Source organism: Lemur catta, chromosome 14, assembly GCF_020740605.2.
Source record: "Lemur catta isolate mLemCat1 chromosome 14, mLemCat1.pri, whole genome shotgun sequence".
NCBI classification, from domain to species: Eukaryota; Metazoa; Chordata; class Mammalia; order Primates; family Lemuridae; genus Lemur; species Lemur catta.
This window is the reverse complement of record NC_059141.1, coordinates 5,018,125-5,037,900: the sequence shown is the minus strand read 5'-3', so window position 1 is coordinate 5,037,900 and position 19,776 is coordinate 5,018,125. Positions and strand designations below refer to the sequence as shown.

The 19,776-nt window shown below is 48.9% G+C and overlaps 1 protein-coding gene across 1 annotated transcript in view; it reads right to left on the bottom strand.

The window, feature by feature from the left end:
* ADAM12 (ADAM metallopeptidase domain 12) overlaps positions 1–19,776 on the bottom strand; it is a 237,284-nt gene that overhangs the window by 32,731 nt on the left and 184,777 nt on the right. Inside the window, exons 11-13 of the mRNA XM_045569081.1 lie at positions 9,685–9,862; positions 4,807–4,896; positions 2,893–3,088 (exon numbers count right to left, since the gene is read on the bottom strand). Of these exons, the coding sequence (XP_045425037.1) occupies positions 2,893–3,088; positions 4,807–4,896; positions 9,685–9,862 (464 nt within the window). The remainder of the gene's footprint in view (positions 1–2,892; positions 3,089–4,806; positions 4,897–9,684; positions 9,863–19,776) is intronic.

Below are 19,776 nucleotides of genomic sequence, written 5' to 3'. Positions count from 1 at the left end.
GAGGAAGGTGCAGGGCACCAAGGATGTAGACAGCCTCTGCAGGCTGGAACAGGCAGGAGACAGACACCCCCACCCCGAGCCTCCAAAAGCAGCATGGCCCTGCCAACATCTTGATTTTAGGATTTACGGCCTCCAGAACTGTAAGATGATACATTTGCATTGTTGATGCCACTAAGTCTGTGGTACCTTGTCACAGAGACCACAGGAAACTCATACGGTGTCCTCAAACTGGAAGCCAGGCAGCCACACTGGTACGGGGCGGGGGAAGGCGTGTGCTGCACCTGCAGAGGGGGTGTGAAAGCCCTGTCCCTAAGAAGCCTCCTGGCTTCAAGGGCCCAGCAGGTTGTGGCCTTCTGTGTCCCCCGTCTCCCAAGGCAGTCTGTGTGGTCAGCAGAAGGACTGAGAAGGGACTGCCACAGGCAGACTGAAAGCCAGGGAGTCACAAGCCTGAGGTGGCCTCCAAGGCTGGTCCCCGTGCTGTGGCTTCCAGGGACTCTGAGCAGCCTCCCTGAGCGGAAGCCGTCTTCACCAAAGCACACCGTTACCCACGGTCCCGATGCCACGGGCGTTTGGTGCCATGTGCAGCTCCCCACCGTGACAAACCACCCTCCCCAGGCAAAGGCCTCCCCTGTGCTGGGGCGGGGGGTGGAAGAGAGAAGAGGTGAACCAGGAGCTATGGGGCGGCCCCCTCCTCAGGAAGGGGACGTAGCTCCCGGGCAGTCAGGCCTCTAGCCTGAGTCACAAGGATTGTGAGAGTTCAAAGCAGGTGACTTCCTGTGGCTCCCCCTTTCGGAAAGCGCCGTGTGGGCCGGGCTGCCAGTCTGCCTGCCTGTCTGCTGCTCGCTCTCTGGCCAGGCAGTTTGCGGACTAGTCCGATGAGATAATAAACACCAGCCTTGGTCACCATGAATCAGAGGCGCACGGCCAGCTGAGTCACACGGTGCCGGTGGCTCAGACAGAACTGCCAAGTTCCATCTGACCTCACTTTGGAAACGGGGCCAGATGTTCTAACACAGCAGGGCAGTAACAGACACCTCTCACTCCAAAGGCTCCGAGCGCTGGGCGTGCTCTGGCCGGGGAAGGTCCTTGGAAAGGAGCATCGTAACGGCCCCTGTAACCCAAGAAGGGGAGATTACTGCCTTTGGAGAAGGGCCGACAAGGGGACGGCCACGAGGGATGCACGAAACCACGAGGATCTGGCCTGCAGCACTAGCCACGCCCCCACAGTGACCTCACTTGGCTGCAAGGATGTCTGAAGTCACTAAACCATACAGAGCCTGTGCAACATTTCACATGCGTACAGTGAGCGCCTACTTAGTGCTTGTCATTGCAACGGGGTCCCCCCTGCTTTGCTGAGAGGACCTCAAGGCCCCTCATCCCACCTGCCCAAGTACGTCTGTGAATCCGAGGAGACGGGAGGAACTCAGAGGGTCGGATACACGGAGCTGCGCCAGCCCCTGCTCCCCACGACCAGGCTGCTCCCTCCCCTCAGCAAGCTCCCTGTGCAGAGGGGCACCATCCTCTGGCAGGGGTGGGGGGCTCCCCAGGGAGACCCAGCCCCAAGAAATGCCCATCCTGCCTTCCAGGCTTGGCTGACACTTTCACATCACATTTCAAACCCAAGCCCAAGCTTCGCAGTTTAGTCGTCATTCTCGGCTCTAGTTTACCTCCCTCCTCACTCCTAGAACCAAAACCTTGCAATGGAAGTCTGGCAAAGGTTGGCATCAGGTTTCCCTCCCCCAGAGATCCTTTCTGCACTTGCCTGGGCCCGGCTACCACCCTGGCCTTGCCAGGGCTGGGGGCTCTGACCAGGACTGAGGTCCCCGCTGCAGCCAGCGGGCAGAGGGAGCAAGCAAAGGGCTCGGGCACTTCGCCATGAGGGACAGAGCATCGTAGATAGGGTGGGCCACGCTCTCCACGGATTCACAGCCACAAGCCTGGGAGCTCGAGACAGGTATCAGATCCCAGTGGCTCTGGGGTGACGCGGCCTCGGGCCTTGGGTTTGAGCCTGGGGTCTGTCCCCAGAAGGTGGGGCACGGAGGAGAGGTACATGGTGAGGGGGCTGGTTCTTCCCCTTTTGCATCTGAGCTTCTACCTAATTTTAGAGCTTTGGGGGACCTTTGAGACCTCACTCCTGGGGTGGCTGTGTACTATGGGAGGTGCACATGGGCACTGGGTGACGGTGACCCGAGTTCAAATCCCAGCGTGGAGACCTTGGGAAACTGACTCTGGTCTCGGAGTTGGAGCTTTACCTTCTACAAAACTGTAGTCCATCCCTACCTCTGGGAGGTTGTTGGAGGGTGGAACAGGACAAAACGTGCCAAGCGCCCAGCGTGAGCTGGTGAAGTAGTGAACAGTCTCTTGTTGACTCTGCCACCTGCCTTCCTGCCCAAGAGCTGCTGGCTTTCCCAGTCCCTCCCGGCCGCAGGCCTCCTCGTGTGTCCAGTGCCGTCGGGGCCTTCCCCATGGAGCCCCTGGCCCTTCCACCTGCAGTGACTCCCGGGCACCCTCAGTCCTTGGCTGGGGTCCTTGTTTGAGCACAAAGGAGAGTTACCACAGCCTGAGTGGTGGGGGGAAGTTCTGTCCATCTGTCTGTCTGACTACACGCTAAGTTATCTGAGGGGAGGTGTCATGGCTGATTCACCCATGTCATCCCATGGGGCATGCAATCGGTGCTCATGCCTCTCGTTAGACTGTGCCAAGCCCCTCAAGGGCAGGCTCCAGGCAGCGCCCACTTCTACCTGCCCTGTGCCCAGCACAGCCCCAGTCCCTCCCAGGCAGCCAAGTACTCCCAACTGAACGTGCTGGATGCCATGTGGACAATGCCCCCCAGTCCCACCGCCCGGGCCTGCCAGTGCCTCTCCCAGTGTCGAGCAGGTGGCAGCCACATACCTGGTCCCCAGAGGGTGACGCACTGCTGCTCGTGGGTCTGGCAGATGCCGTTGTAGCAGTAGCCATCCAGCCCCTGACACGGGTGCCCGTCGTGCAGGTACACGTTGGCTGGGCAGTGGGGACCGGCCCCCGTGCAGAACTCTGGGAGGTCGCAGGAGTTGCTGGAGCCCCTGCACGCTGTCCCCGCAGGCTTCAGCTGCAAGGAGAGGGCCGTTTACAGCACACGCACCCGGGAGAGGCAGCGGCAGCTCCCAGCAGCACTCCCGAGGGAGGCCTTGCCTAAGGGGAAGGTTTCGAAGGAGTCCCTGTCACAGCAGAGTGCACTGAGGGGCTCTGAGTTCACCTTTCTACTCTACAAGGGGGTGGGGGTCAACCAAGAGCAGCCTCTTTCTAACATCACGCAACATGAGGGTTTTCTGAGGAGCAGACGGGCTGGTCCCTGGCACCTGTCACCCCAGAGGAAGGAGCATGAGGGAGTGTTGGTGGCTGGGCTGGCTGACCTTAAGAAAAAGGTCTCTGGTTATCAGTACCATCACACGGTCAAAGATGACATGTGTACTCAAAGTGATAGTCTCTGGGGGCAAGTTAACAAAAATAATTTTGAGGGCACAATCATAATAGAAATTTTACTTTGTCATCAAATCACAGAACTGGAACCCTCTCTTTAGCACTTGTGGGGAGAACTAAAGAAGAACAAGGGAGAGGAAAGGGTGTTAGAAGCCATCTGACCAACACCTCTGGTTCTTGGGGCTAAAGAAATTAAGGCCCAGAGTGGCTCCCTTGAGGCTACACAGCCGGGGACCTCCCCGCATCCTGGGCTTCCTTCCCTGAATACTCCTCCAAGGGAATGAGATAAGAACCCTGCCGACTTCCGGAAGGTCTGGAAGTTGAAAGGAACTGTTTGAAAGTCATCACATAAAAGTGGATCATGGCCAGGCATTACCATGTGGTCCTCCCTCCCTCCTCCATGGTGAACCTCTGTGGGCATCCCCTGGTCATAAGCTCAGACTTCCTTCCCACCTTCCCTTGACCCCCTTCTAGCCACCTTCTACTGCCAGCTGCTGGGTGCCAGGGAGTGCCAGCTGCGTGTAACACTCCCCCATAAGTTAATCACCATTAGGAAGGGGAAGCAGGGTATTCTAAAGCTGAACATAAAACGTTATAATGCACTTCTGAATCACCATGCTCGCATGCGGCAGCTAAGAGGGAGTTTCCTGTAAGTAGAATGCCAAGATCAATTGCTTAATTAAAAAGAAATAAAACTCTACCCTTGGAACCTTTGAATCAAAAGCTCAGGCTTCTACTCTGTCAGATATTAGCTCTGAATAATGAGACACAAACAGAATTGCCAAAACAAATGCAGTCTCAGCAGCAGAAATGGCAAAAGTATAAAACTGCCACTCTTGGCTGGGCTGGGTCAGCCGGCACCTCCTCTTGGGAAGACATTAAGATCAAGTTGTTTACACAAAACCCCTGGAACAAGCTGCATGGTTTCTCAGCCCAGCAGGCAGGGGTTCCTGGGATCAAGAAGATGGACTGGGGTGACGCTGAGTGACAGCGGGTGGGGACTGTTCACACATCCCTCTTCTTGTTAGCACGGTAGGACCACACGTGCCTCCAGAGCAGAAATAGAACATTTAAATGTTAAGCTAGAGTTCTATGGTTGGATGAGTTTTCAGCCCATAAATAAATAATTTATCACAGATGACTAGCAATTAAAATGCGCATTTCACCTGAAGACTGGGAGATGAAAAATGAGGGGTGGATATACCAGCTTGTGTGAGGAGGAGTGATGGTTTGCATGGACATGAGTGCTGTGAAATCGCCCTGCCATATTGCCTCCCCTGCATCAGACTTGAACTGCCTGCACCTGTCGGTGACCTTGGGGTCAAGTTACAGCCCCGGTGACCTCACCTGACAGTCTTCACAGCACAGCCCGTGAGCGCACACAGCGTCTGGCTTCAGGGTGCAGGTGGTGGCATTGCAGCAGCGATTCGTACATTCCTGGAGAAGGCAACGGGATCCGTTTGACGGGGTCACACAAGGCCACTACCGAACGCTAATGTCACACCTTAAATGACTGCAAAAGGGAAGAGAGACCAAGAGGGCCCAGCTCCTGAACTGAACATCTGTGTGCCTAAGGACTATCTTCATCTGCAAGAAAGCAAAGCTTCTGGTCAGTGTTTATGAACTACTGGGCCTGCGGGTCCCTGGGAAGAGTTGGTAGCACACGAGCCTTTGTGAAAGAGCCTTCGGTCAGCAGCAGAGGGGTCTCCAGGCAGGTCTCGTGGCAATGATCTGCATCAGGGTTCCCGGAGGACATTGAAGTTGCTTACTCAAATATACACATAGATGCATACAATCTTTACTCTTCAAAAACTAACCCTTTGGATCTAGCAAATGAAGTCAAATCAGTTGTGTTTGAACCACAGTTCCCTGCAGTCTGACTAAATCACTGTGGATGAGACCCCTGCTTGGCAAAAGTCGGCGTTCTGGCTTGACAAGGTCCCTGAGGATTGGAAATGGCCACTGCAGTGACCAAGTGGCTGGAAGGAGGTCTGCTGTGCCCGCTGACTTGCAAGGGACTTAAAGAGATCAAACCTCAGATGGATTGCCATCTCTGAAACAGAACCGGGAGAGGAAATTAACTCCTTTATTACAATGTACTTTGCAAGGACCCATTTTTTCTAACAAAAAGAAATGAGATTGACATCTTTGGCTCAGTTCTCAATGCAAGGCCCACACACATTGATCTCGTGAATTTATGAAGTCCGTATACTTTAGGAACATTCCACTAATTTGCAGTTTACACATTTTAGAAGAAAGAGTAATGACTGAAAGATGGAATGGTTCATAGAGTTTTCAATATGGCTTAATTTATTACTGTCCTTTTATTTTATTCAATATATGATGTACTCTGAAAAATTTATATGCGCTTGGGTATGGTGAAGCTAATCATATACTAAGTTAGTAGTATAATACTTTACTCCTGAAAACCATATTTTTGAATGGTTTTATCATTCAAAAACTTTGAATTTATTTATATGTATCATAAATGCAATTAATAAAATTTTGGCAACAATCCAGAAGATTTACGGCAAACCCAGATATCTGAACTGAGTTCTGTGTAAAACTCTATGAATTATGCTCTCATCTGCTTTACCATTTGCTCCTATCAAACACACTTCCCAAGTCATTACATTTTAGAATTGTTTGAGGACTTTATAAACATCCGGAGTATGTAACATATACAATAAGATAAAACTGCCAACCAGAAGTCATAGCTGTAACTTTCAGGACAGTAAGAGTTTTTAACTCATGGACTTATAAATTCTAAAAAAGTTTGAGAACTTGTTTAGTTTTTTTCAAAAAGCCCATTAATTGCATTTGTCATAAGTGCCATCAAATGGACAGTAATGCTGTCCTGCTACTTTTGGTCTAAATGGCTCTACTAATGACACATTTGCCACATTGCAGATTTCCTTGAAAACCTATGTTAAATCAGACATCCTAAATCTGGGTCCTAAAATTCTTTAAGAACTATCTCCCCCCTTCCCCCTCAAACCACCAACTAATACAAGCAGCAGCTCAAATGGAAATGCCGCCAAGCAGAATGGCTTTGACTTCAAAGGGGATTGATACTGTGAGGAAGATAACTAGGTTTAAAAGATATTTGCATCCTACTGACTTTAAACAAGGAGATAAGGCTGCTTTCCCAATGCTGTTAGCTAGAAGAGTGAGTGAGTTGTCAGAATATCCTCATGTTGATATAAATTCACTGCCCTGTCCGGGGAGGCTTCAGCAATCACTTGCCTTTAAACTACCCAGAGTCTATTTCTTCTGCAGTACCATATTTCTCAGAAGAGACAAATTCTTCATCTGGTGATCCATTTATTATTTTAGTACTCAATAGAGAAGTCTGACAGAGCCAATGAATACTAAGTCTCCAAAGAAGCAAGAATAATGAAACCATTAGAGAATTCTCTGCAAAGCTCTAATTGTCATTCTCATGTTGTAGGTAGCAGACATAGCTTCCTAATCACAATGAACTGGGATAAAACTACAATGCATCTTCTTGAAAATAACGCAGATGATTTCCGGGAGCGAGGGAGAAGCTGCATCCTGCCGGGTGCTGACCAGGGCTGTTCTGACGCCCTGTGTGCACACTGCTCTCTGACGTGGGGAGTCCCTCTGTGGGCCAGGCATGCAGGCACCAATCTGATGCAGAGGTGCGGCAGATGTCGCCAGGGCCCGAACACTAGGCAGGGGCATAAAGAGCCCAGACTAGCAGGTATGGCCGAGAGTCCTGGTCAAAGCCACCTGGAGATGGGAAATGGGCTGTCAGACCAGCCAGACATGATGTGAGCTTGAACTGTGAATAGCAAAAAATAAAAAGTGATGCAAAAGCCTTGTCCATTCTGTAGACTAAGGGTTGTAATTGAAGGGAAAAAAAAGGCTTGTCCATGACTTTGAAAGGTTTCTTGGAAGGAAGAACTCCAGATGAGGGGAATAAGAGTTCTCTTTAAATATTAAGAACTTATCCTAGGAGATGAGGACTTCAACCATAGAAGTACAAAGGTGGGACTTACATGCAGGTAGAATTTGGCTCTACATAAGGAAGGCATTTATAATAATCAAGGCTACCCTACAGCGCCACATGCTACCTAGGGAGACAGTCAGTACACTGTCAGGACCTCATGACTCCTTCATAGAGATAAAAGAGGATCAGAACATGAGTGGCTAGCAAATTTTAGGCACTCAAGCATTTGCTGACATTGATGCTGGTGACAATAGGGTTAATGGTCATGGTGGTGATGGTGGTAGTGGTGATGGTAGCTATGGAGATGGTGGTGGTTGTGATGATGGGGTGGTGGTGATGGTAGAGGTAGGGTAGTAGTGATGCTGGTGTGGTGGTGGTGGTGGTGATGATGGTGGTGGGAGGTCCAGGTGTGGTGATGATTGTGGCGATGGTAACCATGGTAACATTAACAATGGTGGTGGTGCTGATTGTGGAGATGGTAACCACGGTAACATTAACAATGGTGGTGGTGATGGTGGTGGGTCATCCAGGTGGTGGTGCTGATTGCAGAGATGGTAACCACGGTAACATTAACAATGGTGGTGGTGATGGTGGTGGGTCATCTAGGTGGTGGTGCTGATTGCAGAGATGGTAACCACGGTAACATTAACAATGGTGGTGGGTCATCCAGGTGGTGGTGCTGATTGCAGACATGGTAACCACGGTAACATTAACAATGGTGGTGGTGATGGTGGCATACAGGGCAAATGACAGCTAATGGAGTCATTCCAAACCTGCTAGTTCATGGCTCCATGAAAAGCTGTCAAATTTATTTAGATTAACAAATAATTATAAGCAGTTCAAATCAAAGACAAACCATTTTAAGTCAATGTGGCCTCTCCTGAGAAATATGGGCAATTTAAACTAATTTCATATTTTTCTTTAACTAATTAACAAGGCCTCCAAGGAATTTTCCCTTTGCATGCCCCAATCCATGATGGTTTTACGTGTTCCTCCACTACTCTTAAAAAGAATTTCTATAACCCTATAATTAGGACTCACCCTTACACAGAAAACGCTCCCTGCTCATTGTGGCAGAATTAAACACCTCTGCAGACAATGTCATTGTCACAGATACGTTTGATAAAACCACTTCTATACTCCCCCACCCCCACCCAATATTTATGTAACTCCAACATCCTTGCAGAAACTGTCAGACGAAGATCATTCCTGCAGCTATGGAAAACCCCAGAGACTTGGAGATGGGGATATGATGAGGGCTCTATTAACCACTTGCTTTTCTGATGAACACAGGAATATAGGGGATGCTCCAGGGCCTCAGCACAATTTCCCTTCCATCCTAGAATCCCTCTTTCAGAGCAGCCCTGAGACATGCGCTTCCTAAGCCCTCATTAAGCCCACCTGTGAATTTAGCTAAGCCCGCCTTGAACTTGCTGTCTACCATGTCAGCTTGTATAAGCTCTTGGGGAAGGAATCCCACATGTAGACTGCCTGCTCTACAAACTCCTCGCTTTGATTTATTCTCAACACAACCCGCTCCAAACTTCGAGGGGACACCTGTTTTACCAGGAGGTCTCACTGGGTCCTCTCTTTTTCCTTCTCAAGATTATTCAGAGATTAAAAAGTGGCCATTATAATTTTTATGTTGATTAACTTTATCTTGGGCCTAATAGAAACAAGAACATTTCCTGATACGGGCAGGAAAGGAGGGTGAAATAAGCCCTGTGCTGGATAGAACCGTCCCCTAGTTTTGCTTATTGCTTCTGAGAGCTGTGAGTGGGAGAAGCAGCCGCCTCTGAGGCTCAGGTTGTGCACACGGAGGCGGCTGAAGCATCGGAGGCAGAATTTCCACTTGGGAGGAAGCTCTTGGTTAAAAATGAATGCTGCTTATTCAAATTCCCCTCTAGTCGCACGCCTTGCAAAGAGAAAGAAATGGAATTCTAGCTATTGGAAGCTAGAATTCCAAGGTTTTCTCCTCTGCTGAACTCAAAGCTAAATGCTTTTTATTGTTCCTATCCTCATCTTGCCAAGGATATTGCACCCTTAAATAGAGAAGATTTCTTTTTTATCTTTTTAAACCAAGTAAAACAACTTATTCCATGCAATGGTTAAAATTCCAGAAAGCCACCCTCGCTTGAGGGGCTTATTCGAGGTGGCCATACAGGAATTTTCCCTCCCATGTTTCTAGAACTTTCATCCTGCTGTACAGTTCCCCCAAGTTCTCGCAGACGTCCGGGACGCGACTCTCTTACCTCGGGCTCCCCACAGTCACACTCCTCTCCTTCCTCCACATATCCGTTCCCACACTTCTGGCCCCCGAAAGACTGCTTGACTTCCGGCAGGTTAAAGAGGCACATCCCCATGCCTTTCTCCAGGCTGGTCTCCAAGTCCTTCCGGCTGCAGCTGCTGAACACCATGGGAAACGGGTACCTGAGAGAGGAGAGCCCAAAACAGGGAGTCGTCAGGGCGCAGAGCCCTGTGCCCACTGGCTGCGTCTTCCCAGGTGTCCACTGTCAGTCCCGGTGCACGAAGGCTCAAACACGCAGCGTGAAATGAGGCACATTCAGCTACGTCCCAACATTCACTCCTGCACGACGCCAACATCCCTGATGAGGAAGTGCTTTATCAAAAAAGAAATGATCGTTTGATGGTTTCCAAATCAGCAAGTTTAGACAGCCTCATTACAGACACTATTAATAGTTCTGGGTGAAGTGATACAACAGATTTGAATTCTTAGATCTGTAACCTGTAATGTGAACATACACCATTGTCCTTACTGGAAGGACAAAGAAGAAAAAAGTACAAATGACTGTGCTTATAAGCTCCAAGGTTCCAGAGACACAAGCTTCCACCACAGGTCAGGGCCGGCCGACACTGGCAGACAGGTCTGTGAAGGTCAAATCCCTGCCTTCCCCTGGCACAGCCATGACAGTGGAGGTAGTCTGCAAATGCAGGTCTTGCTCTCGCCTCTAAATCCCAGGGCTACGTGGGGGTGTGGCAGAGGCATCCAACTTCCCAGCAAAGTTACATTCCCCTTTCACGGTCTAGAGGGGCAGCCCAGTCCCTGCACACCCGGGTGGGCTGCATGACTACACCTTGACAATGGAACATGAGCAAAAGTAATGTAGGTCACATGTTGTTGATGGCATTTAAGAGAGTATTCCTTCTTCATGTTCTTTCTTTCCCCTCCCACTAGCTGAGATCAGTGAATTCCACGGTTTTAGGAAACACAGGAGCCAGACATGGCATCTGGTCCTGGCTTACTCTAACCAGGGAGACCCCTGCAGCCTAGAGCCCCAGAGTGTCACCTGGAAGGAAAACACACTTCTAAAATGGCAAGCCACTGAGAGTTTGGGGTTTGTTTTCTACAGCAGCTAGTGTTACCCAATACATATAGTGTGTTTCACTTTTTTTTTTTTTTTTACAAATTCATTTTTCCATGTCTTGAGGCAGCAAGGATTATCAACTGAGAAGGTTTTATCACTTCGTGAGGAGGCAGGGCCTGCTGCCCAGCAAGCCCGAGCAGCCTCTCCCCATGGACATGTGTATTGGATGACGTTGTAACTCGATCTCAATCAACTGTGCAAACCAATACAAGCTGCTACGTTTCTCTAAAGATGGAAGACTAGCCACCATGCAACGACTGAGTCTAGCACTGACAGGACTGCCACTGCTCCAAGTCATCCACCCAGGAGAGGGCAGGGAGAGAGGATGCTGGGCAAGCTCAGGTGCATCCTCCTGCTTCCTAGGTGTCGACTCTGCCTTTGAACTTTTGATGATGGCAGAATCACACTTATTTGGGTGGTATATTCACAACTCCCTCATTTATTCACTCACTCACTTGAGAAACAGTTTGAGTGGCTACTATATCCAAAGCTACAGAGGATCCCAAGATATTATAATTCAAATATGGCCTGTGCCCGGCCCACTGCCCCCTTCCCTTGGCCCTTGCCAAGCTCCTTATCAGACAAGCCCACCCTCCCACCCCATGGTCCCACCAGTCACTCTCCAAGGCCCTGATGAGACTCCACTCCTCCAGCAACTGCAAACCCTCAGATGCACTATCCTTTACACCACATAAATGGAGTCTACTGAGTAAAATTCCAGTCCAAGGCTTTATCATAAGTTATTGTTCCTTTCCTATATTGTCATATTCTGGCCACAAAATTATAAATTCCTAATAGTAACTGGGTAAAAAAATATGTTTTTGTATAACTATTGAGTACCTGATTAAAGCTAGGCAATATGGTGGTGCTTTCTCATAGTAATAGTTTGCCTTTTATATTTTTTAAATTTAAATTTCAAAATAATCCAGTGAGACAGGTATTATTATCCCACTAACAAATGAGGTGAAGGGACTCGTTTGAGAGTTCAGTTAGGGAGTGGCAGAAAAACAGATGTGACTAAATCTTGTGATTCCAAGTTGTCATGAAAGAACCATTTTCTTTATTACCGACACCAGTTCAACACGGATTACCAGTAGTGCACTGCTGCAACACAGAAGGTGATCAACAAACACTTGCCGTACTGATTTAAATACAGGGACAAATCATTCCATGATCCAACATACCCCCAGACCAGTGGTTCTTGAAGTGTGGTCCCAGGAGCAGCAGCACCAGCAACTTACTAGAAATGCACATTCTCAGGCCCCACCCAGACTGAGTCAGAAAAATTCAGGGCAGGGGCCCGGCAACCTGTGTTTTCACAAGCCATCCAGGGGATTTGCTTAATTGACATAAGATTTACATAACATAAAACTCAACCCTTTAAGCCATTCACAATGTTGTGTAATCATCACCACCATCTAATTCAGAATGTTTTCTTTCCCCTCAAACAAACCCCAAATGCATAAAGTTGTCCCCTTCATTTTCCCTTCTCTCCAGTCCCTGCCAAACAAACACTAATCTGCTTTTGGTCTTTATGGATTTGCCTGTCCTGTTCATTGCATGTAGGTGGAATCATGTGACACATGGCCTCTAGTGTCTGCCTCCTTTCACCTAGCCTTGTGGTCTCACGCTTCATCCACGCTGTACCAGGTAGCGGTACTTTGTTCCTTTCTACGGCTGGATAATGTTTTCTTGTGAGTAACACTGTACCACAATTTGTTTATCCGCTCATCCCTTGATAGTCAAGGTGATTCTGCTTGTCCATTAACGTCTGGGAACAACTCGCCTAGATTTAAAAATCAAATGTTGTTGTAACAATAACATAGGCACAAATCCAGGCCTATTTCTGCCGTAACAATAAGAAATGCAATCTAGGCTCATCACGGGCCACCTTTCATTCACTTTACTTGGCAACAGTCCTGTTCTACATCGTGGTTTCATTTTCTAAGAAAAGCCCAATGTACAGCATTGACTGCACAGCCTGGTTTTAGTCCTGTGCTAAAAATCCCATGAGTATCTGCCTCATAAAGCCAAATTCAAATCAGAAATGAACTTTCAAATACCTAAGTCTCACAGTAAATTGACAAACCCTCATACTGCATGCTAATTACGGTGCAGGGAAGGTCTTGGTTGTGAACAGAGTGATGTGTCCCTTCCTCTAGCTTCGAAATCCAGGGCATGGTAATTCTGCCTTCCCCTTGCCTATTTTTTTTCTTTCTTATTTAATAGCTTTATTCCCTGGAGCATCCCTGAAGAGAACATTGAACGGGGCCATGTAGTCGCTCATGACATCGAAGATGTCGTATAGCCCATGGTCTGCAGTTAAAAAGACAAGCCTCAGTTTCTCGCACAGCTTTTGGCAAGTTCATCACAACGTACTTTTTAATATGTCTAATAAATTACTCCAAATATGCCAGGACAGCAGCTAATTGAACTGACATATAGCAACGAGAGACTAAGGCAAAGCAATAAAATTGGGGAATTATTGAGAACAGAAGCCCTTTAGCAGGATACTTTCCCTTGGCACAAGCAAGTGTTAAAACGAGCACACATGGAGCCCAGAAAAAAAGTGCTGCTTTCAGCTCCGGGGCAGAAGATTCATCTCAGAGGCCCGGGAGGGTGGCCAATGGCCCCTGCTTGGATGTGACCTCTTTTGTTAGGCACATTTACCTTTTTCTCTAATATTTAACTCCCAGGGACACTCAGGGCAAGTTTCCCTTGCTGGATGTAAGGTTAGAAATAAAAAGAGGATGAAGTAGACTGCTGGTGATTTGGGGAAAAAAACATCACTTTTAAAAAGAGGAATGCCACTCACAGCTTCCCACCGTACATGCAGACATGGCTTCATATTTTAGCCGTCACAAAGCTGCCAAGTAAAACATTATTAGGAATTACTTTTACTTTGACAAATCTGCAGTCAGAAAATTCTTTCTTGTAGGAGCCCATTGTGTGTCTCACCGTTATGTTCTTGGGGTGAACCACACTAAGCCAGTTTATCAACCCTGACAGCAGAAGTCGCGCATTATCTGCCATGCAGGAGCTCTCTGAGAATCATTCGGAGACAACTGCTTTTCTTTTTGGAAATTAGGCATCCAAGGAAAGTAGCTGTAATCAGGTTGGGTTCAGAGGGGCTGCAGGTCACGGTCCCTGCTGTTTCCTGTGACTGCTGCCTCATTAATAACTGTGTGCTGAGTTTAGTTCCCCAGCTCTGAGCTCTGGGGCTGACATCCGTCTGAGCACCGACTGCAGGGAAGGAATGGAAGTGACCGAGGAAGAAGGATGCAACAGCCCCGGCAGCTGCTGAGAACAGCTCGGAGCTGCTGCGACTGTATGACAGGAAAAGCCAGCATTGCAGGAAAGCAGGGATGGGAAGCCATCCAGATTTCTCTGTTTAAAACGATAGGAAAAAAAAAAAAAAAAAAAAAAAACCGCACGTCATCCACAGCTGATAAATGATTAGATGGTAAAGGGCTAACTGGCTTTGGAAAATACGTTGCTGATGTTCTGCTCCCACTGGTTTCTTTTTGCAGACCAAAATGGAGTTTTATTTCTTCCTGACAGCAGAAGCCACAGATTCAACAGGCCAGGGAAGTGCTTCTCTACCTGGGGGTGTGGCACAGCACAGAGGTGATCTTGGAAGCCCGTGTCTGAACATTCCATGTCTCGGTACTTCATCAAGCCTCGGTTTGCAGACCTATGAAGTGGAGAGAACCACAACTCCCTCACACACTGAGCAGGAGGATACATGAGCTTCAGACCAAAATGTGAGAGTCTTTGGTTAACATTCAAGCACCACGAGACGCCAGCTGCCAGTGTTGACATGAAAAAGATGTTTCTTTTTTTCATTTCGAGTTGCCACTTTGTCAATTTCAAATTGCTGTTCGCCAGTGTCTAACACATTTTAATGCTTAGAAACATTTTTGATACGGTGAAGGATTTATTATAATTGTAGCCAAAATGTAGCGATCTTTAAACTGTAAAACCACAAGTAGGAGTAAACTTGAGAGCAGAATGACTCAGGATGGGAAGGAATGATGAAGCGGTTCAGCATCGTCCCTCAGTTTGATGCACACCTGGCATTGAAGCAGCGAAAGGCCCTGCTCCATTCCGGAAGGGCCAGGTGTTCTCTAGCTCAGCGAGAACCCGGGCTTAGGAGCATAAATGATCAACCAACCCACCAACCAACAAAAATAAATGCTGTTCAGATGCATGTTACCTGCCGGGCGGCTGTGCTTGTTTTCAGTTCCCGGAAGCCTTTTCCAGATGTTTTTCCCAGAGCTCCTGTCACATGAGCACACTCCAAAAATTCTTCCATCCTTTTCCTCCACAGCCAAGCTCAGAGTTGGACGTGGTCACCAATCCTGGGCCCCATTCTCTGGCGAGGACGATCTAATGACTCTTAATTTTTATCATTCATTCCACAGCTAGCTTGATGAGCTTTTTCAAAAAACTCAATAATTTCACAGTTTTGAGCCAGTTCTAGTCTTTCCTAGTCCTTGGAGGAGCATGAGCCCAACATTCATCCCAGCTTCTCTTCCCAGGTGAGATGAGGGTGAGGTCCTCTTACAGTCAGAGGGGGAAAGGGGTCACAGGTGACTTTGCTCAGACAAGTTTCAACCCAAAAATTCTAGGGCCACCTTCAGAAAAATCTTTAGATGTTTTCACAGTTATGCCCAGTAATAAAAATTTTCAATCACTACCCACAGAATTTAGGTGCAACCAAGTTTAACAGAGTATCTGCTGGGGAGGGTGGCAGAGGGGCTGCAGTGCAGCGTGAGGAGGCCTCCCATTTCGGGGGCTTTTCATGCCATGTTGTCTCATCGGGAAGGGACAAGCACACACACTAGCAGCAGGTACTGAGCCTTAGTGAACCCCTGCTGTGGACCAGGACCTTGCTGGGCATTCTCTCTAACACTCTTGTGAGTCAAATTACATCATTTCTATTTAGAGACGAGGACACTGAGGCTCCGAGAGGTTAGGTGCCTCGCCAGGATCGCGCGGTCCCAGAGTTGGGACTAAAAGCACAGCCTTCTGAGGGAAGGCTTATGTTCCTCCCACTCAACCGGGCAGCCTCAGGCAGGACCTGGCACCAATGGCTATGCCAAGAGCAGTGTCACCAGTAGAGAGGCGGCTGTCCAGGTGCCTCAGGGCCCCCTGGAGCCGGACGTCAATCAAAGCCAATCAGCAGGGCCTACACTTCATTCCAGCTGCGCCTTAAAGCACTTCCCTGAAGGTCTTTGCTGTAATGGAAAACAAAGGCCAGGTTTGGGGATTTGTCCAGCACACCTGAGTTCCCGTGAAGCTACGCCAGGCTGCACACACCTGAGGACGGCTGTGGGCAGGGGAAACAGTCGCCCAGGTAAGAAGCCTGTGTGACTCCTCGTGGCATGACGGGAGAGGGGCATGGACCCGAGTGCACAGGCTCTGCCCAGCCACGGGCGCACAGGGGCATGGCACTGAGAACATCGGCTCGACCGATAGAAGGGCACCAGGTAGGACTGAATGGGACAATTCATCCTCCAATGGCCGCATTATAACTGCACGCTGACCCAGAGGGCCTACCAGAGGGATCACAGAAGGCTAAGGAACCCACCAGGCCAGAGAGAACGATGGAAATTGGCCTCAGTAGGACAGTTGTTCATAGCAAACCCCTGGGGCCAGAACAAAGCCATCTGAGCACCTTGTAATTCATGGCCTTAACATGTGAACTTTGACCTCTGCTCCTCCTCCCAGGAAACCAGTTAAAGGGCACATATAATTTCCCAGAATTTTTAAGAAAGAAAGATACTGACTGAGTTCTGGTTAGTTGACACGTGCACAGGAGGCTCCGGGATGTTACCAGAAAGTGGACTTTTCGCTTCTGTGCTGATGGCTGTTTCCTCCTGAACGAACTTCTGAAAGAAAGGCCAGGAACTCACGGGCAGGGGACACAGTGCCCACACGAAAGGGAGCTCAGTCTGTCAGAGGCGACGTGTTAGATGAACTTCTCAGCTTCTTTGCAAGAAAAGGCCTCTGGCTCTGTGTGGGGCTTGTCTGGGCCGGGCTCTCGCAGACACTGGGGGATCCCGTGGTTAACCAGCGACATTCCACATGTCTGAGGTGACGCCACCCTTTCCTCCTGCCCCAGCAGACGGACGGACAATCGGATCCTGCCGCCGTCTGCAACAGGGCAGATGCTTCTAATCAAACGATAGGACAAGTGGTCACAGTAGGTACCTAAAAGCCACGCCACCAGGGCTGAAGTCTGCACGTGCCCTGTCCTTGCCTCACTGAGCAGCTGACAGCGGGGCTGTCGCCAGGGCTACATGGAGCTCCAGAGTGAGAAAGGCTCTCTCACCCCCAACACTCAGGAACCGAAGGCTCCCAGGCACCAGCAAAAGGCAAAGGAATGGGCCAGGGTCCAGGGTCCAGGAGCATCTGGCCCTGACCACTGTGGGGACTCTGACCACCTTGGGCCTCAATTTTCTCACCTGTAAAATGGAGGTGATTGTATCTGCTTTTTTCTTAGGGCTGTGACTGGTAAACGAGAAAAGAGATGTCGAAGTTCTTTGTGAACTGGATAGGGGCCTCCCAGGGTCTACGGACTCTTATTCTCATACCTACTTTTAGATTTAACATTTCTAATCGCCCTCCTCCCATGTTACCTAAATCAAGCAAGGACTTTTGGGAGAAGCCCTGCTGGAAGGAGTCTACTTTTTGAAAGCAAATTGTTCCAATCACCCCGATCTCTGTGGAGTATGCACAGAAAAGCAATGGACCCTGCCTCCTGCTTACCTGGGTTTTCTCAGCTCTTATTTTGGTTTTTATTTTTCTATTATGTTGCACTGTTTCTCTTTTTGCAATCTATTGTAAATCCACTGTAGAATGATGTGGAATATACAAAAAATGAAAATGGCAATACTGCAAATGCTAGATTATAAAAGACAACGGCCTCAGAATCTTTTCCTCAGAGGTTCAGCCATCATGCAAAAGGTGGAAACCTCAGTCTGCCCTCATCTGATTGTGCTGCGATCGCCACCCACCCCTCATCTACCCACCCAGCCATATCCAGCCATCCACCCATCATTCCACCCACCGCTTACCCATTCATCCCTGACCCATCAATCGTCTATTATCTATCCACCCACCATCCATCCTTTTAGTTGAGAAGTATTTGTCAAGCTCTCCTATGTGCCAGGCACTGTCCTAGGTTCTGGGGATTCAACAACGAACAAAACAAAAACTCCTGACCTTAAGTAGCTTAAAGTGAGTCCTGCTGGAAGTTGTCAGTTGCAGAGAAGCCCAGAAACGGCCCCCACCCTCACATGCAGCCTCTTTGCCTGGGAGAGGAGGAAGCCACGGGGGTATGTGTGGGTGGGAGTGGGAGGGGGTGGAAGGGTTGGCAGGATTTCAGCCATAATGTTTTCACACATGTTCTACCACAAATAAAATGCTGGGTTAATGAGCCAATGACAGGAAATAATTCTGTGCTGTTGGAACACAAATTCAAGGAGGTTTGCAGAACTAAATGGCTTAAAAATGGGGCTGCCTCTTGCCTCCCAGAAGTTGCCCTGGGACGCTGCTCTGTACCCAGGTGGCTTTAGTCCTCCCACAAAGCCCAGATGTGGTCACGGCCACTTGTACCTGGCAAGCACAAGGGAAGTGACTTGGCCTTACAACCTGGGCTTCTGCTTGGGTCATTTTGAAAAATTCAGGCAGCTTGTTCAACGTGGTGAGCTCCAGTCCCCTTGTATTTAAAATGGGTACAATCATGCCCACTTCACTAAAATTCCACAATGGCTGGTGGATGACGGAGGGCTGACTGGGCCACATGACCTCCCCTCACCTTGGGCTTTTGTGATGAATTCACCCACTTGCTTAGGACATGAGGGACATGGTCCTCTAGGAGCAATGTCGAGCTGGCCCGTGCTCATTTCCCCTGAACTGGACATTCACGGCACAGTGCCCGTGCAGAACTGGCCTCCCTGGCTTGACCTGTGTTTTGTGTCCAGCCCGAGAGACGAGGAAAAGTCTGCCAAGCCCTTGGGCAGTGGCTTTTTAGTATTCTGACTCTGCAGTAAGTTCAACGCAATTCCTTTACTTTCTAGTGAGCAACACACCTAACTACGTGGAGAGGAAGCAAGAACAGGCTCCACATTGACGGGCCCTTTGAACCTCCCGCCAGAGCTCATCCTTCCTTATAACGCCGGGTGCGGCTGTTACTCCGGCTGGATAGTTCAGCTGACTCTGACTAGCAGTGTTTCCATTTTACTAGAGTATAGCTGCTCCTTTGTTTTTTCCCTCTATGGGTGAAGATTGCCATCCTCCCCACCCCTCATCCTTGCCAACGCTTTGAGGAAGGAAATAAAGGTTTTCTTAAATTTCTCATTGAGAAAAAAATATCATCCTCAAATGAAGAGCTGAGGTGGGAAAATAACTTCCTCCAATCCCATCTTGGAAAATACAAATGTTACTGTGACGAACGTATTTAATGAACTCGAGCAGCTCCCCAAAGTTCAAAAGGGGAGAATCCCACTGATGGTGCTGTGTGCACGGATTCTCAACAGAGCGAGTTCTAGAGAGGGGACTTTTACCAACGCCCACCACACCCACAGCGCTGGGGAGTTTGCACTGAGAACTGCAGTTCATTTTATTCCCTTGAAACACATGTTCACACACTGGCTTCCTCAGAAAGAAATTCGGTTTCACCACAGTCCGAGCCTGGGATGTTTGGGGAGCTCTGCCCAACCTCCGATCCCCTGAGACCAGTTCTGGTGGACTCTGCTCGAGGATGCCTTTTCTGTCCCCCACCCCACCCCCTTCTCACCTTCGCTCCCTGTGCGCAATGAATTACTGGCCACTTTTTAAAAGATGTGAAAGGGTATTGTGATGATGTTAAAAAATTTCTCACATAGAGGCACCCACTGAAAAACTCACAGGGGAGATGCTGTGACACCCAGGATTCTGCCGACAGATTAG